The sequence below is a fragment of the Nomascus leucogenys genome, chromosome 4, assembly GCF_006542625.1.
Source record: "Nomascus leucogenys isolate Asia chromosome 4, Asia_NLE_v1, whole genome shotgun sequence".
In the NCBI taxonomy this organism is placed as follows: Eukaryota; Metazoa; Chordata; class Mammalia; order Primates; family Hylobatidae; genus Nomascus; species Nomascus leucogenys.
Genome location: NC_044384.1, coordinates 119827525 through 119853381, shown reverse-complemented (window position 1 = coordinate 119853381; position 25857 = coordinate 119827525). Strand labels below are relative to the sequence as shown.

The 25857-nt window shown below is 37.0% G+C and overlaps 1 protein-coding gene across 2 annotated transcripts in view; it reads left to right on the top strand.

Moving 5' to 3' along the window:
- The window catches only part of STT3B (STT3 oligosaccharyltransferase complex catalytic subunit B), a 111050-nt gene that overhangs the window by 69418 nt on the left and 15775 nt on the right, over positions 1–25857 (top strand). For both annotated transcript variants that reach the window (XM_030812228.1, XM_030812229.1), the window contains exons 6-9: positions 19015–19113; positions 20824–20970; positions 22166–22214; positions 23826–23980. In XM_030812228.1, the coding sequence (XP_030668088.1) occupies positions 19015–19113; positions 20824–20970; positions 22166–22214; positions 23826–23980 (450 nt within the window). The remainder of the gene's footprint in view (positions 1–19014; positions 19114–20823; positions 20971–22165; positions 22215–23825; positions 23981–25857) is intronic.

Sequence of the window (25857 nt, the reverse complement as noted above, 5' to 3'; positions counted from 1 at the left end):
TTTGTTGTTGTTGTTGTTTTGTTTAAGCTTAAAAATTGGGGATCTTGGAAATTTAATGGTCAGAGGAATACGAGAGAGAAGATTGAGAAATACACTTTATGAAATGCCATGATTCAGGAAGAAGAGCCAAAGGAGATGTCAGAAGTAGTCAAATAAGTATGTTAAAATGGTCAGATGGAAGCATATTCTACATAAAAGTTTCTACATTCAAGCAGTGTCCAACTCCCCTTTAACCTTAGCACCAAGATTTCAAGAGATTAGAATTTGAGAAAGGCCTTTGTATTTGGTAGCTGGGATTTTTTTTTTTTTTTGATCATTCTAGAAAAATATGAAATTCATACTACTTTGGTTCATTCTTGAGAGTATTTTGAGAAGAAAGAAAAATAAAATGGGTTAAGGATGTATGTGTGTGTAAAGCTAATGTTCATAATGTTCAAATTCTCCACTCTACCCAACTTGTTTCTTTTACTTAATAATTATCCAGGAGTATTTTGATGATTTCTAGTCTGCTTTCATAGGGTTTACTTCTAAATGGATGGAAAGTAGTATGATAGAGCAAGTGTTGCTCTTCCTTCATCCAGAGTGTGTCAGGATTTAAGTTCAATTTCTCCTAATTTAATGGTCCTAAAAACTATGGAAGCATTGTAAAGTGTTTGCATATAAAGTTCTTTGATTTTGGCACGTAACATCCTTTGTCTTTTGTTCTCTCTCCCCTTGAGCAGAAATGTTTAAGTAAAAAAAAAAAAGAATTGATAAATGTCAGACTCATATTAACTAAAAGTTTAGTTGTGTTGTTCTAAGTGTTGAATTAAATGACTTGAAATGAATTATTTTAAATAATTATGAAAAAGTTGTGTCCTCTTTGAGTAGATTTTTTGCATGTGTCCTTAAAATCAATTGTAACACAACCACAGAAAACTGTCAAAGTTTATTCACATGTGGAAAAGGAGGCACATGGGAGGTAATGTGGATGTATAGTGGTAGAAGAGTGGCATGGGAATTGAGCAAGGGAGGTGTAAGAAAAGCTGAGATGGGAGGCCGTCTCTTCTTGAAATTTTGGGAGGAAAAATTTAATTTTCTGTTGAGATATTTTTGACTTGGTGAATTTCACTATATTGGGAAGTAAATGTTTAAAAATTATGTTATGCATAGGATTCTACTGTTTTAAAAGGAACACCCAAACCTTATGTTGCATTTGTAGAAAGAATGGCTTGCAGGAAATCACAGTAAAACTGATGGGATGTGAAATGATTTAAGCTTTCTAATTTGATTAAAGCTTATCATACTTTGTGTTCATGTCTTGTCATAAGGAAATTATTAAAGATATGAAGACAAATTTAGGGATATTTACTGTGGTATAACTTGTAATTGTGAAAATATGGAACTAACTTAAATGACCAATAGGGGAATGATTTTTTAATTGCAGTGTTGCCATATGGAATATTATGCAGCCTTTAAATTTAATCTTTTTGAGTATTTGATGACACAGGAAAATGTTAATTAAAAGCAGACAGTAAGGATTACCAGTGATTTTTTTTCACACTTATTTCTTTTTTTTTTTTTTCCTATGGCAACATTCTTTTTTTTTTTTTTTTTTTTTATACTTTAGGGTTTTAGGGTACATGTGCACAATGTGCAGGTTTGTTACATATGTATCCATGTGCCATGTTGATTTCCTGCACCCATTAACTCGTCATTTAGCATTAGGTGTATCTCCTAATGCTGTCCCTCCCCCCTCCCCCCACCCCACAACAGTCCCCGGAGTGTGATGATCCCCTTCCTGTGTCCATGAGTTCTCATTGTTCAATTCCCACCTATGAGTGAGAACATGCGGTGTTTGGTTTTTTGTCCTTGCGATAGTTTACTGAGAATGATGTTTTCCAGTTTCATCCATGTCCCTACAAAGGACACGAACTCATCATTTTTTATGGCTGCATAGTATTCCATGGTGTATATGTGCCACATTTTCTTAATCCAGTCTATCGTTGTTGGACATTTGGGTTGGTTCCAACTCTTTGCTATTGTGAATAGTGCTGCAATAAACATACGTGTGCATGTGTCTTTATAGCAGCATGATTTATAGTCCTTTGGGTATATACCCAGTAATGGGATGGCTGGGTCAAATGGTATTTCTAGTTCGAGATCCCTGAGGAATCGCCAGGGATCCACAATGGTTGAACTAGTTTACAGTCCCACCAACAGTGTAAAAGTGTTCCTATTTCTCCACATCCTCTCCAGCACCTGTTGTTTCCTGATTTTTTAATTATGGCCATTCTAACTGGTGTGAGATGGTATCTCACTGTGGTTTTGATTTGCATTTCTCTGATGGCCAGTGATGATGAGCATTTCTTCATGTGTTTTTTGGCTGCATAAATGTCTTCTTTTGAGAAGTGTCTGTTCATGTCCTCTGCCCACTTTTTGATGGGGTTGTTTGTTTTTTTCTTGTAAATTTGTTTGAGTTCATTGTAGATTCTGGATATTAGCCCTTTGTCAGATGAGTAGGTTGCAAAAATTTTCTCCCATTCTGTAGGTTGCCTGTTCACTCTGATGATAGTTTCTTTTGCTGTGCAGAAGCTCTTTAGTTTAATGAGATCCCATTTGTCGATTTTGGCTTTTGTTGCCATTGCTTTTGGTGTTTTAGACATGAAGTCTTTGCCCACGCCTATGTCCTGAATGGTATTGCCTAGGTTTTCTTGTAGGATTTTAATGGTTTTAGGTCTAACATATAAGTCTTTAATCCATCTTGAATTAATTTTTGTATAAGGTGTAAGGAAGGGATCCAGTTGCAGCTTTCTACATATGGCTAGCCAGTTTTCCCAGCACCATTTATTAAATAGGGAATCATTTCCCCATTTCTTGTTTTTCTCAGGTTTGTCAAAGATCAGATAGTTGTAGCTATGCGGCATCATTTCTGAGGGCTCTGTTCTGTTCCATTGATCTATGTCTGTTGTGGTACCAGTACCATGCTGTTTTGGTTACTGTAGCCTTGTAGTATAGTTTAAAGTCAGGTAGCGTGATGCCTCCAGCTTTGTTCTTTTGGCTTAGGATTGACTTGGCGATGCGGGCTCTTTTTTGGTTCCATATGAACTTTCAAGTAGTTTTTTCCAATTCTGTGAAGAAAGTCATTGGTAGCTTGATGGGGATGGCATTGAATCTATAAATTACCTTGGGCAGTATGGCCATTTTCACGATATTCATTCTTCCAACCCATGAGCATGGAATGTTCTTCCATTTGTTTGTATCCTCTTTTATTTCATTGAGCAGTGGTTTGTAGTTCTCCTTGAAGAGGTCCTTCACATCCCTTGTAAGTTGGATTCCTAGGTATTTTATTCTCTTTAAAGCAATTGTGAATGGGAGTTCACTCATGATTTGGCTCTCTGTTTGTCTGTGATTGGTGTACAAGAATGCTTGTGATTTTTGTACATTAATTTTGTATCCTGAGACTTTGCTGAGGTTGCTAATCAGCTTAAGGAGATTTTGGGCTGAGACAATGGGGTTTTCTAGATATACAATCATGTCATCTGCAAACAGGGACAATTTGACTTCCTCTTTTCCTAATTGAATACCCTTTATTTCCTTCTCCTGTCTGATTGCTCTGGCCAGAACTTCCAGCACTATGTTGAATAGGAGTGGTGAGAGAGGGCATCCCTGTCTTGTGCCAGTTTTCAGAGGGAATGCTTCCAGTTTTTGCCCATTCAGTATGATATTGACTGTGGGTTTGTTATAGATAGCTCTTATTATTTTGAGATACGTCCCATCAATACCTAATTTATTGAGAGTTTTTAGCATGAAGGGTTGTTGAATTTTGTCAAAGGCCTTTTCTGCATCTATTGAGATAATCATGTGGTTTTTGTCTTTGGTTCTGTTTATATGCTGGATTACATTTATTGATTTGCGTATGTTGAACCAGCCTTGCATCCCAGGGATGAAGCCCACTTGATCATGGTGTATAAGCTTTTTGATGTGCTGCTGGATTCGGTTTGCCAGTATTTTATTGAGGATTTTTGCATCAATGTTCATCAAGGATATTGGTCTGAAATTCTCTTTTTTGGTTAAGTCTCTGCCAGGTTTTGGTATCAGGACGATGCTGGCTTCGTAAAATGTGTTAGGGAGGATTCCCTCTTTTTCTATCGATTGGAATAGTTTCAGAAGGAATGGTACCAGTTCCTCCTTGTACCTCTGGTAGAATTCAGCTGTGAATCCATCAGGTCCTGGACTCTTTTTGGTTGGTAAGCTATTGATTATTGCCACAATTTCAGAACCTGTTATTGGTCTATTCAGAGATTCAACTTCTTCCTGGTTTAGTCTTGGGAGGATGTATTTGTCGAGGAATTTATCCATTTCTTCTAGATTTTCTAGTTTATTTGCATAGAGGTGTTTGTAGTATTCTCTGATGGTAGATTGTATTTCTGTGGGATCGGTGGTGATATCCCCTTTTTCATTTTTTATTGCATCTATTTGATTCTTCTCTCTTTTCTTCTTTATTAGTCTTGCTAGCGGTCCATCAATTTTGTTGATCCTTTCAAAAAACCAGCTCCTGGATTCATTAATTTTTTGAAGGGTTTTTTGTGTCTCTATTTCCTTCAGTTCTGCTCTGATTTTAGTTATTTCTAGCCTTCTGTTAGCTTTTGAATGTGTTTGCCTTGCTTTTCTAGTTCTTTTAATTGTGATGTTAGGGTGTCAATTTTGGATCTTTCCTGCTTTCTCTTGTGGGCATTTAGTGCTATAAATTTCCCTCTACACACTGCTTTGAACATGTCCCAGAGATTCTGGTATGTTGTGTCTTTGTTCTCGTTGGTTTCAAAGAACATCTTTATTTCTGCCTTCATTTCATTATGTACCCAATAGTCATTCAGGAGCAGGTTGTTCAGTTTCCATGTAGTTGAGCGGTTTTGAGTGAGTTTCTTAATCCTGAGTTCTAGTTTGATTGCACTGTGGTCTGAGAGACAGTTTGTTATAATTTCTGTTCTTTTACATTTGCTGAGGAGAGCTTTACTTCCAACTATGTGGTCAATTTTGGAATAGGTGTGGTGTGGTGCTGAAAAAAATGTATATTCTGTTGACTTGGGGTGGAGAGTTCTGTAGATGTCTATTAGGTCCACTTTATGCAGAGCTGAGTTCAATTCCTGAATATCCTTGTTAACTTTCTGTCTCGTTGATCTGTCTAATGTTGACAGTGGGGTGTTAAAATCTCCCATTATTATTGTGTGGGAGTTTAAGTCCCTTTGTAGGTCACTGAGGACTTGCTTTATGAATCTGGGTGCTCCTGTGTTGGGTGCATATATATTTAGGATAGTTAGCTCTTCTTGTTGAATTGATCCCTTTACCATTATGTAATGGCCTTCTTTGTCTCTTTTGATCTTTGTTGGTTTAAAGTCTATTTTATCAGAGACTAGGATTGCAACCCCTGCCTTTTTTTGATTTCCAGTTGCTTGATAGATCTTCCTCCATCCCTTTATTTTGAGTCTATGTGTGTCTCTGCACGTGAGATGGGTTTCCTGAATACAGCACACTGATGGGTCCTGACTCCTTATCCAGTTTGCCAGTCTGTGTCTTTTGGTTGGAGCATTTAGCCCATTTACATTTAATGTTAATATTGTTATGTGTGAATCTGATCCTGTCATTATGATGTTAGTTGGTTATTTTGCTCGTTAGTTGCTATAGTTTCTTCCTAGCCTCGATGGTCTTTACAGTTTGGCATGTTTTTGCAGTGGCTGGTGCCGGTCGTTCCTTTCCATGTTTAGTGCTTCCTTCAGGAGCTCTTTTAGGGCAGGCCTGGTGGTGACAAAATCCCTCAGCGTTTGCTTATCTGTAAAGTATTTTATTTCTCCTTCACTTATGAAGCTTAGTTTGGCGGGATAGGAAATTCTGGGTTGAAAATTCTTTTCTTTAAGAATGGTGAATATCGGCCCCCACTCTCTTCTGGCTTGTAGAGTTTCTGCTGAGAGATCAGCTGTTAGTCTGATGGGCTTCCCTTTGTGGGTAACCCGACCTTTCTCTCTGGCTGCCCTTAACATTTTTTCCTTCATTTCAACTTTGGTGAATCTGACAATTACGTGTCTTGGAGTTGCCCTTCTCGAGGAGTATCTTTGTGGCGTTCTCTGTATTTCCTGAATCTGAATGCTGGCCTGCCTTGCTAGATTGGGGAAGTTCTCCTGGATAATATCTTGCAGAGTGTTTTCCAACTTGGTTCCATTCTCCCCATCATTTTCAGGTACACCAATCAGACGTAGGTTTGGTCTTTTCACATAGTCCCAAATTTCTTGGAGGCTTTGTTCATTTCTTTTTATTCTTTTTTCTCTAAACTTCCCTTCTCTCTTCATTTCATTCATTTCATCTTCCATCAGCGATACCCTTTCTTCCAGTTGATCGCATCTGCTACTGAGGCTTCTGCAATCTTCGCGTAGTTCTCGAAACTTGGCTTTCAGCTCCATCAGCTCCTTTAAGCCCTTCTCTCCATTGGTTATTCTAGTTATCCATTCTTCTAATTTTTTTTCAAAGTTTTTAACTTCTTTGCTATTGTTTTGAATTTCCTCTCGTAGCTCAGAGTAGTTTGATCGTCTGAAGCCTTCTTCTCTCAACTCATCAAAGTCATCCTCCATCCAGCTTTGTTCCGTTGCTGGTGAGGAACTGCATTCCTTTGGAGGAGGAGAGGTGCTCTGTTTTTTAGAGTTTCCAGTTTTTGTGCTCTGTTTTTTCCCCATCTTTGTGGTTTTATCTACTTTTTGTTTTTGATGATGGTGATGTACAGATGGGTTTTTGGTGTGGATGTCCTTTCTGTTTGTTAGTTTTCCTTCTACCAGACAGGCCCGTCAGCTGCAGGTCTGTTGGAGTTTACTAGAGGTCCACTCCAGACCCTGTTTGGCTGGGTGTCAGCAGCGGTGGCTGCAGAACAGCGGATTTTCGTGAGACCACAAATTCAGCTGTCTGATAGTTCCTCTGAAAGTTTTGTCTCAGAGGAGTACCGGGTTGAATGAGGTGTCAGTCTGTCCCTACTGGGGGCGTGCCTCCCAGTTAGGCTGCTCAGGGGTGAGGGACCCACTTTAGGAGGCAGTCTGTCCGTTCTCAGATCTCCAGCTGCGTGCTGGGAGAACCACTACTCTCTTCAAAGCTGTCAGTCAGACAGGGACATTTAAGTCTGTGGAGGTTCTTACTGAGTTTTTGTTTGTCTGTGCCCTGCCCCCAGAGGTGGAGCCTACAGAGGCAGGCAGGCCTCCTTGAGCTGTGGTGGGCTCCACCCAGTTCGAGCTTCCTGGCTGCTTTGTTTACCTAAGCAAGCCTGGGCAATGGTGGGCGCCCCTCCCCCAGCCTCGCTGCCGCCTTGCAGCTTGATCTCAGACTGCTGTGCTAGCAATCAGCGAGACTCCGTGGGCATAGGACCCTCCGAGCCAGGTGCGGGACACAATCTCCTAGTGTGCCGTTTTCCAGGCCCGTTGGAAAAGCGCAGTATTAGGATGGGACTGACCCGATATTCCAGGTGCCGTCTGTTTCCCCTTTCTTTGACTAGGAAAGGGAACTCCCTGACCCCTTGCGCTTCCCGAGTGAGGCAATGCCTCGCCCTGCTTCGGCTCGCGCACAGTGCGCTTCACCGACTGTCCTGCACCCACTGTTAGGCACTCCCTAGTGAGATGAAACCGGTACCTCAAGCAGAAATGCAGAAATCACCAGTCTTCTGTGTCGCTGGGGCTGGGAGCTGGAGACCGGAGCTGTTCCTATTCGGGTATCTTGGCTCCACCCATCAAGCTGAGGGATTTCATCAACATCTTTTCACACTTATTTCTGCTTTCCAAATTTTCTGTATTCCAAATACATACAATGAGTATGTGTTAAGTTTATAATAAATAAGACTTGGTTTTTAGTTTATAGAAATAGGAATTTTACCTCAAGGGCTACATTAACTAGGTTAGTAATTTAAGCACAGAGAAGAAATCAATTTCTAATATTGATGAATGCTTTTGAAATGTCACCAGAACAGCTTGTTTATGGCATTGTCTATGTTTTCTGCAGTGAGTTGAGTAAGGAGAGTAACAGTTGTTTTTCATATTATATCTAAAATATATTTTTTGGATGATATTTGCCGGGAACCATCATTAAAAGTAAAGTTTTATGAACATACTACCTACTTTAGTTCTGTACAGATTATTATGGGCATTATATATTTTGTGAACAAAGAAAAGATAATCCAATTATTGAGTACATTAAAAGTAAAGCCAAATTATTAGGAGTCACATTTATACTTGGCAGCTGTAAACAGAACACAGCTAATGCTAGTTTAACTTAGAAAAAACAAACTTAAAAAGATTGCATGTAAAAAATCCAGGCTTAAAAAAAAAAAAAATCCCCGGATACAAGGGCTGGAAGCTCTGGAGTTTATTTTGTCTAATTCTACCATACTATTGAGGAAATTAAAGCAAATTTCACTCACCATACATTTATTAAGTGTTGAAAAAATAAATACTGTGTTTTGTGCTAGCCATTATGATACAAAGATGAATAAAAACCTTCCTGTAAGGAGTGTATATTATACAGTGTAATCAATTTAATAGCATATGATACAAAATGGAAATAGGGAAAAATTTGTGAAAATCAGTTTGGACTTAAACGTGTTCTTTTAAAAGTTTGGGAGATAAGTCTTGATCTTGAGAAGAGAGAATAGTATAGAAGCACACTTAGAATTTGTGGTAATGTAACCATAAATAAAAGGTGCCATGACATTGAGGGTAAGAGTACATACTCCAGAGCCAATCTATCAGGATTCAGTTCTTGCTGCCTTACTACTGTGTAACTTTGGACAAATTAATGTCCTTTGATGTCCTGAGGCCTTAATGTCCTCATGGGTCAAATAAAGATAATAATAGTTACCTTACAGATTGTTAAGGATTAATGAGTTATAGGTTAATATATGAAAGGTGCTTAATAATAGATGAACACAAAAAAATACTATTTAAGTGTTTGCTTTTGTTGTTGGTGTTAAAGTTATGAAGGAATAGCCAGATAGACAAAAGAGTTCAAGAGGCTGAGAGAGGTGATTACTGTATTAAGACTGAGAGGATAAAACCCCGGTGTGAATCTAAGGAGTGTTCCTTCTTTTTTTTTTTTAAGCGAAAATAAACTTTCACTCAGCTATTTTTGGTTGTGAGAAACATAATGGAGAAATAACACTTGTGTGTTATAAAGTACAAAATAGCAATTAAAATATAACCTGTAATAGGTGTTTTTTTTGATAATTTTAAAATTTGATAATAAATATTGATATGGTTTGGCTGTATCCCCACCCAAATTTCATCTTGAATTGTAGCTCCCATTAATTCCCATGTGTTGTGGGAGGAACCCAGTGGGAGATAATTGAATCATGGGGGTGGCTTATCTCATACTGTTCTCATGGTAGTGAGTAAGTCTCACAAGATCTGATGGTTTTATAAGGGGGAAACCTTTTCTCTTGGTTTTCATTTCTCTCTTGCCTGCTGCCATGTAAGATGTGCCTTTCACCTTCCGCCAAGATTGTGAGGCCTCTCAGCCACGTGGAACTGTGAATCCATTAAACCTCTTTTTCTTTATAAATTACCGAGTTTCAGATATGTCTTTATCAGCATCGTGAGAACAGACTAGTACAGTAAATTGGTACTGGTAGAGTGGAATGCTACTGAAAAGATACCCGAAAATGTGGAAGCACCTTTGGAACCGGATAGCAGACAGATATTGGAACAGTTAGAGGGCTCAGGAGAAGACAGGAAAATGTGGGAAAGTTTGGAACTTCCTAAAGACTTGTTGAGTGGCTTTGACCAAAATGCTCATAATGATATGAACAATGAAATCTAGGCTGAGATGGTCTCAGATGGAGATGAGGAACTTTTTGGGAAATGGAGTAAAGGTGACTCTTGGTATGTTTTAAGAAAGAGACGAGTGGCATTTTGCCCCTGCCCTAGAGATTTGTGGAACTTTGAATTCGAGGTAGATGATTTAGGGTATCTGGTGGAAGAAATTTTTAAGCAGCAAAGCATTCATTCAAAAGGTGACTTGGGTACTGTTAAAAAGCATTCCGTTTTTAAAAGGGAAACAGAGCATAAAAGTTTGGAAAATTTGCAGCCTGACTATGCAATAGAAAAGCAAAACCCATTCTCTGAGGAGAAATTGAAGCAGGCTGCAGAAATATGCGTAAGTAACAAAGAGCCAACTGTTAATGCCAAGACAATGGGGGAAAATGTCTCCAGGGCATGTTAGAGACCTTTGCAGCAGCCCTTCCCATCACAGGTCCAGAGGCCTAAAGGAAAACATGGTTTCATGGGCCAGGCCCAGGGCCCTCCCTGCTGAGTTTTGCCTAGGGACTTTGTGCCCTTTGTCCCAGCTGCTCTAGCCGTGGCTAAAAGGGGTTAAGGTACAGCTCAGACCATGGCTTCAGAGGTTGCAACCCCTAAGTCTCGGCAGCTTCCACATGGTGTTGAGCTTGCAGGTGCACAGAAGTCAAGAATTGAGGTTTGGGAACCTCCACCTAGATTTCAAAGAACGTATGGAAATGCCTGGATGTCCAGGCAGAAGTTTGCTGGAGGGGTGGGACCCTCAAAGAGAACCTTTGCTAGGGCAGTGTGGAAGGGAAATGTGGGCTTGAAGCTCCCATACAAAGTCCCCACTGGGGCACTGCCAAGTGGAGCTGTGAGAAGAGAGCTACTGTCTTCTAGACCTCAGAATGGTAGATTCACTGACAGCTTGCACCATGCACCTGGAAAAGCTGCAGACACTCAATGCTAGCCCATGAAAACAGCCAGGAGGGAGGCTGTACCCTGTAAAGCCACAGGGGCAGAGCTGCCCAAGACCATGGAAACCCACCTCTTGTGTCAGCATGACCTGGATGTGAGACATGGAGTCAAGGGAGATCATTTTGGAGCTTTAAGATTTGACTGCCCTGCTGGATTTTGGACTTGCATGGGACCTTCAGCACCTTTATTTTGGCCCATTTCTCCCATTTGGGCTGGGTGTATTTATCGAGTGTCTGTACCCCCATTGTATCTAGGAAGTAACTAACTTGCTTTTGATTTTACAGGCTCATAGGCAGAAGGGACTTGCCTTGTCTTGGATGAGACTTTGGACTGTGGATTTTTGTGTTAATGCTGAAATGAGTCAAGACTTTTGGGACTATTGGGGGACTATTGGGAAGGCATGATTGGTTTTGAAATGTGAGGACGTGAGATTTGGGAGGTGCCAGGGCAGAATGTATGGTTTGACTGTGTCCCCACCCAAATCTCATCTTGAATTGTAGTTCTCATAATTTCCACATGTTATGGGAGAGATTTCCCGGTGGGAAATGATGCATGGGAGTTGTTTTCCCCATACTGTTCTCCTGGTGGTGCATAATAACTCTTACAAGATCTGATAGTTTTGTAAGGGGAAACTCCTTTCGCTTGGATTTCATTTCTCTCTTGCATGCCACCTTGATTGTGAGGCCTCCTCAGCCACATGGAACTGTGAGCATTAAACCTCTTTTTCTTTATAAATTGTCTAGTCTCAGGTATGTCTTTATCAGCAGTGCGAGAACAGACATTAGTCTGTTCAATTCAGACATTAGTCAATTCAATTCAAATGTATACAATTGAATAAATGTATATAGTTGAAAAAGTCAAATACTACAGGATTTATAGCAAATAAAATGTTGATTTCTTGTTTTTTGTTGTTTTGGTGGGTTTTTGTTGTTGTAGAAATGGTAGAGGGGATCTCGTTAAGTTGCCCAGGGTGGTCTCAAACTCCTGGGCTCAAGTGGTCCTCCCACCTCAGCCTTCCAAAGTGTTGGGATTACAGGCATGAATCACTGTGCCCAGCAGCATTTTATTTAATATAGCTACATTTTATTGCCACAAAATATTTGGGATTACACCCCAGTATTTACAGTGGTATTCAGTATGTAATTAAACAAGTAGTTTTGATGGTTTTGATCCTAAGGTATTGAAAACAATAAGAGGCTGTACAGTTTTATGTTTGTGGCAGATAAAGTTTTATCAAGACAAGAGATTACTCTTCTACAGATGGAATATTATTATTTGCATTAATTGTTTTGCCTTTACTGTTTATTTTACCTTCAAGGTAAGTGAGCCAAGAGGAGACAGGCAAACGGGACTACAATAACTACACTCCTCCACCCCCATTTTTTCCATAGGTTTTCATTTAAAATTAGAAGTTTCAGTGTTGGTTACATAAAGTGAGTTTTCAAGATGAGTGTTGTAACAGGCATTGAAGTTAGTTATTGGGGAAAAGAGATGGGATTTTCCTTAGATCGGTTTACAATATTTATGGATCTTTGCAGCTTTGCCAGTGGATATTTTAGAGGTTATTGGGGTTGGGGGAAACTGAAAGTTCAAACACAAAGGGAAGATGGTATTGCTTGCACCACCTATGCTGCTAATATGACTCATTGTATAGTTCACAAGGATTAGTCCTCCAGTATGTCCTTATATTAAAACTCCGGGTATTTAGAGCAAGGATCTCACCTATGTTATAGCAATAATCATTGGCCTGATCAAAAAGGCTTTCAGTGAATAGAAACAGTCTTCATGTTCTACAGGCCAACCATTATCTAGAATAGACCTGAGTGAGATTTCCTTTAAAGGTCTATTCTTCTCATTGAGAAATGTGTGTTTCATAGTCCAAAAGAATTAACTCCTGCATAGAAGTAGTTATGGATTCTTCATGGTATCAGTTAAATGAATTTAGGAGCCTACTACAGTAGTAGTCGACATTAAGAAAAGGATGTGTTGGCCAGGTGCAGTGGCTCACACCTGTAATCCCAGCACTTTGGGAGGCTGAGTTGGGTGGATCTTGAGGTTAAGAGATCGAGACCATCCTGGCCAACATGGTGAAACCCCATCTCTACTAAAAATACAAAAATTAGCTGGGCTTGGCGGCACGCACCTGTAGTCCCAGCTACTCAGGAGGCCGAGGCAGGAGAGTTGCTTGAACCTGGGAGGCGGAGGTTGCAGTGAGCTGAGATCATGCCACCGCACTCCAGCCTGGCGACAGAAAAAGACTGTCTCAAGAAAAGAAAGAAAGAAAAACGTGTGTTAAGAAGAAACAAAACGTTTTTAGTGGTAACATGACTTGTGGTAACAGGATTTGTGATTTCCTGTAGTTTAAATCTTTTTTTATTTTGTGTTTGTTTTACTCTCTTCTTTATGAGTGAATTAAATTTACTGGTATTTGTCTTTTACTGCTTCTTGATATGTTAGGTATAGTCACTACTTAGCTCTAGAAGCTACTGAGGATCATTACCTAACACCTCTTAAGTTACATAAAAATTATATATTCCATGAGTTTTTCATAGTCTCCAAACACACCACACATACAGTACATTTATAATTTCACTATATTTTAATATTTCATTAAACATTGCCAGAATTAAATGAATTGTTCCCACGTGGTAGAACTTAAACCAAGATGTTGTTTAGATTTGTTTTTTCCTGGTATGTTATTTTTTTCATTTTAGTTTTCAGTACAAGATATACTTGCTGAGTTTGTTTTTTTGTTGTTTTGTTTTGAGACACAGTCTCACTTTGTCACTCAGGCTGGAGTGCAGTGGTGCCATCTCGACTCACTGCAACCTCTGCTTCCTGGGTTCAAGCAATTCTCCTGCCTCAGCCTCCTGAGTGGCTGGGACTACAGGCATGTGCCACCACGCCTGGCTAATTTTTGTATTTTTAGTGGAGACGGGGTTTCACCGTGTTGGGCAGGCTGGTCTTGAACTCCCAAAGTGCTGGGATTACAGGCATGAACCACCGCACCCAGCCACACTTGCTGTTTTAAAAATGTTGTGATTAAGTATCTCTACTGAAGTGTTTTGAACAAGTAATTTTTTGCTGCTTTTACAAGTCTGGAGTTTGTAAAATATAAGTTTCAGTGATTCATTCTCAACATAGTTTATAATGAGCTTTGTCCTTGGAAAAGAGAAATAATTTTTATCATTATGTATACCTGTTAAGTTAATCATATATTTCTCTGCTGGTCAAGAAGAATCAGTGTTTTGTGTTTTTTTGTTGTTTTATTCTTTAATCCATGTTTCTTAGTATTATTTACCCTGCATATCTATCAGGGTTCACAGTAACCAAAAGTGATTACAAAGAAATAAATATCTTTAGTATTCAAATCCTTAATAAGCCTTTAATCATATTTGTTTATAATCAAAATTGGTTGGATTTTAAAGTATCTACCCATTGTGTTTGTTTTGGCTAATACTATTTTGGTTGAGAGAGAGCAAAGCAATTCAAAAATGCTAATGTGATTTAACATGGGTTAAAGTTAATGGGAATATAGTATTTGCATAACCTCTTCTAACTTTATTTACATAAAAAGGAGTATAACGATAACTTAAAACTGTGAAGAGTACTGTCAACGTAAGCTGTAATGCCTTATCAGAGAGAAGGTACTTAAAGATTGCTTTGGGGAACAGCAAACTTCTTCAAAACTTAAAATTTCATTTGAATTTGAGTCAGACTTTTCAGTGCCTTTTCTTTTATGGAATAATTCACTTGAGCACATTAAGTCAAGGGCTATGGTATATTTCTTCTCTGTATCAGTCTTGTCCCACCCTTGGATATAAAATACTTCCAAGAATGTAGACATCTTTAGGTTCTGTTGAGATTATTACTTATCTGTCCCAGATGAGAGATTTTCTTTGGTTAAGAATAAACAGAATAATAATGTATGTGTGTGTATATGTATATACATATCTTTCTAATGGTAATTTTTTGTGGAATTTTTCTCACACATTAGAATTATGATCTGCAGTAATGAATGCCAGTAACTGTGCATCCACAGGATGGCAGTGTGGTAGCATTTTCATGATGTAATAAATGATTTACAACACTATTGGTATCATGTATTTCCTTAGAGCTCTCCACTTTGATAGAATGCTTTATTCTTCTAACTTAAAGGTTAAGAAAAGTAGGTTTACATGGATGGATAGAAAATTGTAATAGATGGGTATAGTAGTTTAGTCAGGGTTCTTAAAGAGTTCATTGGAAGGAGAATTGGTAGAGAATGAAGGCTATGGGTTTGTCTTGTGGAGGTCTTCTGAAAACACTAGAGAGCAGTACCAGACATTAATTACCTCTTCGATGTCCATGTCAGCAAGAGAAGAGATCTTAAGTTTTATAGAGCCTTTCCCCCACCAAATGTCACATGACCTTCCTTCCTAATATTATGGTTGTTTGTTTACATCTCTGATTTTTACCAATTTATCTGACTCTTAGAGGGTAGGATTGATCTTAATAGGATTTTCTGTTTTTAGAATATATTGACCATACTCAAGTTAATGTTTAAATGCATAAATTGAAGAGGTAATTTCTAAACATATATTAGATGCTGTAGTACAAAGTCTGGCAAAAAGCGTATGTTTTCATTTTGCAGTGGAGATTGTGTTTATTTATTTATTTTGAGATGGAGTTTCGCTTTTGTTGCCCAGGCTAGAGTGCAGTGTGATCTCAGCTCACTGCAACCTCCGCCTCCCCAGTTCAAACGATTCTCCTGCCTCAGCCTCCCAAGTAGCTGGGATTACAGGCATGCGCCACCACGCCCAGCTAATTTTTGTATTTTTAGTAGAGACGGGGTTTCTCCATGTTGGTCAGGCTGGTCTCAAACTCCCAACCTCAAGTGATCCACCCGCCTCAGCCTCCCAAAGTGCTAGGATTACAGGTGTCAGCCACCACGCCTGGCCAAGATTGTGTTTATTTTTAAGAATTGAGTTACTTCACCATTTCTTTTACTCAAATGTATCTAATTTCTTATTTTCTATGTCTTAAAATGTAGATTTGTAAATGAGATTTAAATTGAGGTATAGCAATATATGTGTAATTTTACAAATTCAAGCAGAGCAGTCGGTATTAAGCAAGGTATTTGTTGTATTTGATATATTATCTGGCAAGCAATCTTCAACTTTATTTAATGGAAGTACAAGTTGAGTACTCCTAATTTGAAAATCCAAAACTTTCTGAGCACCAATATGATTCTCAAAGGAAATGTTCACTGGAGTGTTTCCTGTTTTGCATTACCAGTTTGGATATGCTCAACTGTTAAGTATAATGCAAATATTCCAAAAATCCAAAAAACTTCTACTCCCAAGCATTTTAGACAAGGGATATTCAAACTGTGTCTATCGGTGTACTGAAGAGTGTTATGACGTAAAACACATATCTCCAATATGTAAACATCTCAGGATCAGTGATCCAAAAAATGTAAAAAATAGGGACTTGCGTCCAATTCTCTTAAAAGTAAATGCTTATGTTTGGATTGTTGTAGATATCACGTTGATCAGGTTTGTACCATTGGTGCTGGTAAGTGGGTATGAATGAGACTAATTGGGATAGAGGAAGTTTCAAGGTATAATACTGTTGAAAACTTGTCTGTTTCTGTTAGTTTATCTTTAACATTAACCTATGTTTACCAAATAATACAAATTAAAGTCCCACCTGGGCTTTTTCATTTCCTGATATTTTCTTTTTCTTGACCTCTCCATCACTTTTATTATTAACTTAAACTCTAGTGCATCTGCTTCTGTATAAAGTGTTTTCTACTTTACTAATGATAGTAAATGTCTCTGAGAAGTTGCATGGAAGTGCTGAATTGAGAGTATTATCGGGTCTACTCTTTTCAAATATGCCTGGAAATGAATTTGAGCAAATGTCTAAGAGGAAATTTCATCTGTAGTTACCAAACGTGACTGCTAAAATTTTTACATTGTCAAGCAAAGTGTGGCTCCATTTGAAGAGGAAGTATGAATGTGACTATGAATATATGTTTGTGTACCCATATACCTGCTAGTGATTATTTCTAGAGAGTGTGACTTAGAGGGAAATAAATAGGGTGGAAACTTTTTCACTTTTTACTTTAAGACAAAAACAACACCTATTACCTTTGCAGTTGAACCAATTATCCATACAGACAGATGCAGATTTGTGGTTCCCATGGGCTAGAAATAGGAGAGAATGTGGAGTAGTAAGAGCTTAATGAGTGTAGGGTTTTGTTTGGGAGTAATGAAAATTCTTTAGGACTATAGAGGGGTAGTGGTTGCACAACCTTGTGAGTGTACTCAATACCCCTGAATTTGTTCTCTTTAAAATGGTTATGTCATGTGACTTTCACCTCAGTTTTTTTAAGAGGGCTTTTTCATTCAGTTTGTATCATTTCTTATATTAAATCTAAATTCTGTGACAGTGTTACAGCATTCAGTGTTTATTTGTACTTAGATGAAAGAAATCCAGCTTCAGAAGTGATTGTGGTGTTTCAACATAAGTGGACTTAGCTATAATAAAAACATAAATGACGTAAGGTTTTCTCAGGCCTAGTCAATTTCTAGTTGTGCCTTTGTGTGTTCAGTGTTTGTCTAGGGTTTGACTTCTCAGCTCTGGATATCTGAAAGGCCTGTTGATCATAGAATCTTAGTTTATAATTGTTGGGAGGAATCTACAAATCTTGTCCACCCCACATTCTATAGTGAGGAAACTGAAGCTTTTGCTGTTAAGTAGTTGTTCAAGATTACATAGTGATCTTGTTCTCAGTTTTTAATTTTCTTTATACTGTAATATGCATGGTTCTTTTTTTTCTCTCTCTCTCTCTCTTCTGCCTCTGTGACTCTCCTTTATCAGGGCTTCAACAGGCTGATTTGTTTAAAAAAATCGTTTGTAGACATTTCAGGTCATGTGATGGGGAAATTTTTATTTAACTTTGATTACATTTGGGTTTGGGTACGTCATAGAGGGTAATTCCATTCCAACATTAATGTGTCTGGAAAGAACATTATCTGTTGGATTATGTCTGTTGTCTTCTAGACATCTGATCCTCCATTAGCTTGAGGTCAATGGAAACTTTACTTACTTTGGTCCTTCCTATTAAATTGATGAGCTTCTTACTGTCTTCCTAACACTATGGTCATCTGTTATCATATAGATTGTGAGACAACTTAATATTTGAACCAGTAGCCCATAACTTCCTTTTCTAGATGGGTTTCTTTTAAAAGCAAATCAATATTCTTTCTCATCTAAGTTGGGTGAGGAGGAAAGTGTGTGTAGTAGACTATGCTACACAGTATATAGGATACACAAATACGTGTATTCCTAAATACCACCAATCTTTGTTTTTGATAGAGTAGTTTATTTGCCAAAAACCATTAAATGATGTATAATCTGTATAAATGGAGTAGTTTTTATGTTAACTTATTTCAGATGGGCTTTATCTTTATTTTTACTGAATTTTTAGTTTCAGTGACTTCAAATACTTTCTCTCTAATCAGTTGCCTAACAGTGGTCTGTGAATATAAAGCAAGTATTTGACACAAATTGTAAATCCCTCCCCAGTTTCCTTGTCCATTTAGATTGACAAACTTAATTTAGATTGATGAGAATACTGTAATATACTTAGTGTGAAAAGAAGTGAGTTTCTTTTATTAGATGCTAAATTCAGTAGCTGTTCTGTATAATGGCTTGACTTCTGTGTACTTAGTTATTTAATTACAGAAAACTTGGTGGACATATGAATTTATTTAACTCATATACTATACAAAGAGTATTATGGGATAATAAAAAGGTATGAAATACTTGAGAGCTTTTGAGACAGTAGCAGGTATTCACACATGCTGGTGGTGGTGATGAGTATTAAGTCATGTGTATTTTGGATTAATGCCAATAGGACTGGTATTTACTTAATTTTATGTATATATTAGCTTCTTGAGTCATATTAATATTACTGATGGTAGATCAAAACAAACTTGATTACATTTCTGGGAAAGGAATGCAACACAAGTCTCACAAACTGTTGTAATGATCTGCAAAATACAGTACTTAGTATTTTTTAAAAATGGATAGAATATTCACAATCTGTAATACATGCTTAACAAATGTACATCTAATAAAAGTCATTTCAAGATTCTGTTCTTAAATTCAGTTAATACTTTGCTAAAAAACAGGATTTACATACACATTTATGTTTTAGGTACTTAATGATAGTAGTAAATTATCCTTGTTTCCTATTTTGTCTTTATAGCATATAGCACTTTCTACATTGTGGGTTTAATATTATCCATGCAGATACCTTTTGTGGGATTCCAGCCAATCAGAACAAGTGAACACATGGCAGCTGCAGGTATGAAAAATATATATTTTCCTTCTTCTAAAGAATATGTGGACGTGTGATTGGCAGTCTTCCAAGTGATGACAGTTTTTGATCATTTTGGTTGTTGCAATGACAACCAAAGTAATCTGAGTCACAATTATGGGAAATCTGTAGATAAAAATTTTATCAGAGATTCTCATTGCAAGGTTCGTGACCCATTGGAAGTCTGTGGGTAGTTATTTTATTTGTAACATCTGTACACTGATACTATATAGATAGCAATATATAACTTTCAGAGGTGGTGTTTCTATAGAATTTATTATCAGATTCTCAGTGGAGTCTGAATTAATCCCCATGTTCCCAGAATAGTTAAGAATCACTATCTTACTGTTATATAGCACTTTAAAACTTATGAAATGCATTTACTTAGATTTCTGAATGGATGTTGTCACTTTACCAAGTAGTAATTTGAGACGCAGAGAGATGTATATTTAGTGTTGTGTACACAATAATGAATAGAATGTCTATGTAGATACGCAGTCACCTGTCTTTACACATATGTGTTACAACATTTCCTAAACTCTAAATCTTTGATAATACTTACTTAACCATTGTAAAATGGACTTTTAAAAACAACCCTTAAAATTGAATTTATTTTTAAAAATTAATGTTCTAGATGGTTGAGGATTCTTACATTCTCTTTGTTTAAAGTTTTATGTTTAATGTTTTTGTATCACGTTTTGTACTTTTTGAGAATCCGTTTTTGCAACTACTCCTTTAGTTTTGTATATCTTAGTACTCACCTTTATATTTACTAGTGTAGGGGAGAAAAGATTATTATCTCTAACAAAAGACAGATTAACAAGAGAAAAGCATAAATTTTACATGACACAAGAGTCTGCAGAAGTGAAAATTTTAAAAAGGCAGGGAAACTGTATTTTTATGCTTAGGTTTGATGAAGAGTGGACAGTCATGTAGAAATAAGATTGGACAAAGAGAAATATGATCTAATGGCAATAGACTGGAAAGAACTTAAGGCCTATTTGTTCATATTCTTCTTGGTGTCTCTGTGTCTTCATCTTTTCCTCTGGGTATTAGAAGGACCCCTCTGGAATGAGGATCTTATAACCTACTTACAGGAAAGTCAGAGAATTATTTTATGACCTGCGTCAGGGGAGAACAAACAGAAAAGATGAGAGAGACTTCCCAGTTTCTGCTGGTTTCTCAAATGCCAAGATGCCATAATTTGGCATGAGCCCTGATACAAGTTTAGAATCTTGTCTAAATGTGTAATTAAGGTCACATCTTATTACTCAGTTATAAATAGTAACTATATATCAAGATTATCCTGATCCTGAGTCTTTGTATCCTTCAACAAAACAAATCGGAGAATTGTTTTTCAATGATTTTTAAAAATTACTTCCCTCCACCCCAGAAAACCGCCCTAAAATACAGAGGAAAGGGAGGAACTTAATGTGTTAAATAGGCTTGTTACTCAAATGGGATTTTTTTTCCCCTTTGGTCTGGTACATGTGTGAGGAGTCTGATCATTTAGAGAAAAAAAAAAAGTCACAGAATTTTTTGGATGTATCAGGCAGCTGTCATTTGACAAAGGAAATGTTGGCTAGATGAAATAACTAGTCTTTGATATGAATGGTGCAGGACATTCTAAGAAGCTCTAGTTTTTAAATGACTTTGGAAAACTGCTTTGTTGATTATATGACCCTTTTCTTTAATTAGGTGTCTTTGCGTTGCTGCAAGCTTATGCTTTCTTGCAGTATCTGAGAGACCGATTAACAAAACAAGAGTTCCAGACCCTTTTCTTTTTGGGTGTATCACTAGCTGCAGGTGCTGTGTTCCTTAGTGTCATCTATTTGACTTATACAGGTACGTGTTATCACCTGTAGGATGTGAATATTGTCTATACAAACAATATAAGAATAATAGCCAAAGGTTCTAAAATCTGAATAACAGCATGACTACAAAGTGATTCTTTTCTTTTTCTTTTTCTTTTTTTTTTGAATAGTATATCTTAATTTTGCGGCACCAAGCTCTGATAAATCTACTTTTAAGCATCCTTCTCTTGCTGGATGAATAGGCCCAAACTATAAAAAGAAAAAAAAAATCAGAGCTTCTGTTATTTACCTGTTATATGCTCACCTTCTCTTGCATGCACACACACTCCCTCTTTCTCCCCTACTTTTCAGCAGTTTACTAACAGAATCAGTTTCAGTCTGCTTCTGGATTCTAAGTTACCCTCTAACCTTGATTTACCAGTCCTTAGAAACAAATCGAATTCTTTCTAAATTTATTCTGTCAGGCCGGGCGCGGTGGCTCACGCTTGTAATCCCAGCACTTTGGGAGGCCGAGGCGGGCGGATCACAAGGTCAGGAGATCGAGACCACGGTGAAACCCCGTCTCTACTAAAAATACAAAAAATTAGCCGGGTGTGGTGGCGGGCGCCTGTAGTCCCAGCTACTCGGAGAGGCTGAGGCAGGAGAATGGCATGAACCCGGGAGGCAGAGCTTGCAGTGAGCCGAGATTGCGCCACTGCACTCCAGCCTGGGCAACAGAGCGAGACTCTGTCTCAAAAAAAAAAAAAAAAAAAAAAAAAAAAATTCTTTCTAAATTTATTCTGTCAAATTAATGTAAAAGCCCTGAGTGTTTAAAATCATCTTTGAATTTATCTGGTGGGATATGGCATACTGGACTAGATCCTTTAGAAACTCCCTTCCCTCTGCGCCCCCTTTATTTTATTTTTTTTAAATGATCTGGTCTTTTTTAATGCCTTAGCCTTATTAGTCAACTAAAAGCTTAAGAGAATTGGAAAACTTTCTACAGCTTTATCTCAAATATGTTTCTCTGGAAATGGGTTCTCCATGGATATTGTTTTTATTTGATCACTACCTTATTTTTTCTGACTGCCAACTGTCTGAAACAGGTTGACACCTATAAATGAAAACTGAAATTCTTTGAACATTAGTTGAAGTCTGTCTATAATTAGCAATAAACATAAAGGCAATAAAAGATTTACAAAATAATAAAAAGGCAGATTAATTTCATCCATGTTTTTCCTTCCAAGGTTACATTGCACCATGGAGTGGCAGGTTTTATTCATTGTGGGATACTGGGTAAGTGCAGTTATGTTATTTGGCATCATATTTATTGAAATACCCCTTTTCCTTTGTTTTTATCTGTTTTATCAGTGTTTCACTCAGTTTTTGGGCAACATTTCTAAGTACCAAAGATGCTAGTTTAGTAAATGTTAAATCCTTGTATTTTATCTTGTTATGATACCTGTTTTGAATGCACCTTTAGTATGAAATGTATGTTGTGTATTACTGTTCTGCATGGGCAACTCCTTGTTTCCGTTTTGTTTGTAAGAATAGGTAACATTTGTGCAATTTAAAGATTGATTTTTCTTTTACCTAACATATAACATTTTCATCTTTAGTAATAATTTTTTATTCTTAAGAATTCCTAAGGATACTATGTTATAATTTAATTGCCATAGATAGGAAGAAAATTTAATGTTTTTCTAATACCATCTGATTTAAGTTTTTTTGTTTTTTAAATCTGTGAAACACAAGAGAATATATATCTGTTGTGGTTTTTTCTTAGAGTGCTGTTATAAAATGAGTTAATAAATTTGGTTTTGAATTAGACTAGTTCAGTAAAACTTTCTGTCTCTAAAATGTTTTCTGGGAGATTAGAAAATATCTGTTGATTATAATTTATGCCCCTCCTCTGTTCCTGCTGTTCTGTCTTGTTACTCCCCAGGTGGCTCAATAAAAAACAATTTATTGAACAGACATGCTTTCTGATGTGATACCAGAAGGACTTGTGTCCATGTCTAATTAAAGGACATGAGCAAATTATGCATGAATGACTGGAACGAGCAATTAGACACATAATTCAAGAGTTCAGCCTGTGGATCTCTAACGAATATGAAGGATAACCCAAGTTGTAGACTGTTATTCTGATTAGGTTAAATTACTAGGTTAACTTGTGCAGTTATATTTATTCTTAATTTCTAAACTTTAATTGACTACTTTAGAATCTCAGGGTGTTTCAGTAATAATTTTTTCAGTCCTTTCCATTTCCTTCACCTGCCTCCATGCCAGCTTCATGTCAAGCAAGGCATTATCATTGTGTAAGGTGTAATTATTGGGTAAAGAATTTCTGCTACAGGTTGAGTATTCAAAATCTGAAATGCTTTAAAATCATAAACTTTTTGAGCACCAACATGATGCTAAAAGGAAATGCTTATTGAAACATTTCAGAATTTCAGATTAGAGATGCTGAACTGGTAAGTATAATGCAAATATTCTAAAATCTGAAACGGTGCTGGTTCTAAGCATTTCAGATAAAGGATATTCAGTCTGTAGTAATAATTCCAAAAGGTAATAAGACTCGTTGATGCAAACATGAAAAATGCTGACTTAAACTGCAGAACAAATTGCCAGTTGAACAGAGATTTCTGTATTGGAATTCAGAGCCAACATTCTCATGTCTGGATCTAGATAATTCTCTGAATTTTACAGAGGGCATACTAGTTGTAGTTTTACCAGTGTAGACCAAACAGAAACTATCCAGTATAACTGGTTACCTTGGAAGTTATATTTAAATAAGAAGGGGTAGGGAGTAGGTACCATTTCTACAACCAAACAAGATTTCTTCATCTAAAAGGAACTCCTGTTTTATCACTTAATTGTAAACAATATTAACTTTTTTAATACCAGGTATGCAAAAATACACATTCCAATTATTGCATCAGTGTCTGAGCATCAACCTACGACTTGGGTGTCTTTCTTCTTTGACCTACATATTCTTGTATGTACCTTCCCAGCAGGCCTTTGGTTCTGCATCAAAAATATCAACGATGAAAGAGTATTTGGTAAGAGAGATTTTTATTGAATACTTTGATATGGAATAGTTATTTTGCTTTTTGAGATTATTTAAGTTTTTGTTTTTCTATGTTTGACTCTATATATTCAAGATAAATTTTCTCCCTCATTTTGCATAGGTGCTTAACCAAGAAAAATTCATTGAGAGGCTGGGCATGGTGGCACACGCCTGTAATCCCAGCACTTTGGGAGGCCAAGGCAGGCGGATCACCTGAGGTCAGGAGTTCGAGACCAGCCTGGCCAACATAGTGAAACCTTGTCTCTACTAAAAATACAAAAATTAGCCGAACATGGTGGCGCATGCCTGTAATCCCAGCTACTCAGGAGGCTGAGAATTGCTTGAACCTGGGAGGCGGAGGTTGCAGTGAGTCAAGATCAAGCCACTGCACTCCACCCTGGGAATCAGACTCTGTCTCAAAAAAAAAAAAAAAAAAAAAAAAAAAAAAAGAAAAAAATTCATTGAATTTGTGTTAAGTATTTTGATTGTTTTAATTTAGAACTAGTATATTATGGTTTCTGAGAGGTTAATGTTATAGTTTGTGTTTGAGAATTGAAAATTTTAACTTTGTTGACAATAGCCTTGACTTTGTTTTCTGAGTAAAATTTTATTTAAGTAGGAAGAAGTTTTTAGGGACATTCATCTTCCAGATTTCAGAGCAAAGTCGGTTTCATAACAGAGTAAGAATCACCTTTCACTAAACATCCTCTTCATTGATAGATTTGTATATTTCCAACTAATAAGACTTGAAATACAAAATATTTAAAAGCCAAGTATTTAGGATTCGATATTTCTAATGTAAGTGGACAAAATAAGCAGATATCAAAGGCTTCTACATGACTTAATCACAGATGAAATATGCTGTGGTTGTTTTATATAAGGTAAAAACTGAAACTGAGAAAAGCTTTATCACGTGTACAGGATCACACCAGTCAGTAAGTAATTTGTAGTGCTAGAAACTTGTACAGTTATAGGGTCTGGACCATGAGTGACACATGAATCAGGAAAGAAAGAACAGCACCTGTAGGGGTTCAGTTTAAAGGATGGCACACTCATTCTTCTCTAGGTTAGTGGATCCTGGATGAGGCCCTGTTAATACAGCATCATTTAAGAAGATTTAACTTAAACCTCATGACTCAGTAATCCCGTTCCTGTGTATATATCTAAGAGAAGTGAGTGCATATGTCTACCAGAAGACATGTTTAAGAATGCATTAGTAGTTTTATCTACAGTAACCCCTAATAGTAAATATTCCAAAGTCATCAGCAGTTAGAATGAATAAATTTTTATATATCTGTTGTGGAATACAACACAACAATCATTAAAGAACAGAATGGGGAAATAAGAGAAGCTAATACAAAAGAGAACATTTTTATGTGATTACATTCCTGTAAAGTTCAACAATAAGGAATACTAATTCTTTAGAAGTCTAAATACCTTTTTTGATAGGGGAGGGGGTAATTATTGACTGAGAAGAGGCATGAGGACATATAAAAATGTCCTATATCATTATGGGTTGTAGTTACACAGGTGTGTATATATACAAATTCATTGAGATACTTAAGAATATGATGTGATATATTTTTTAGTCAGGAAAAAAAATTTAATTAGCATCAGATAGGAGCTCACATGACTCACTGAATTTGTAAAGTCATACATAGCCTTCAGCCAGAAATAGTTAGAGCCTTTTCCTGTGTTTAGCACATTATCCAGAAAGCTCTGGCTATTGGAAATTTGTTTCAAAAAATTTTTTTAAGTGTCTTGGCAGTAACTTTGCAGGTTCCTCCTTTGATGAATAACTTACGTTCCTCTCATCCCATTTTTGTTTTAAAGCAGGCTTTATGCCAGATATTGGCACTGGCTTTTTAT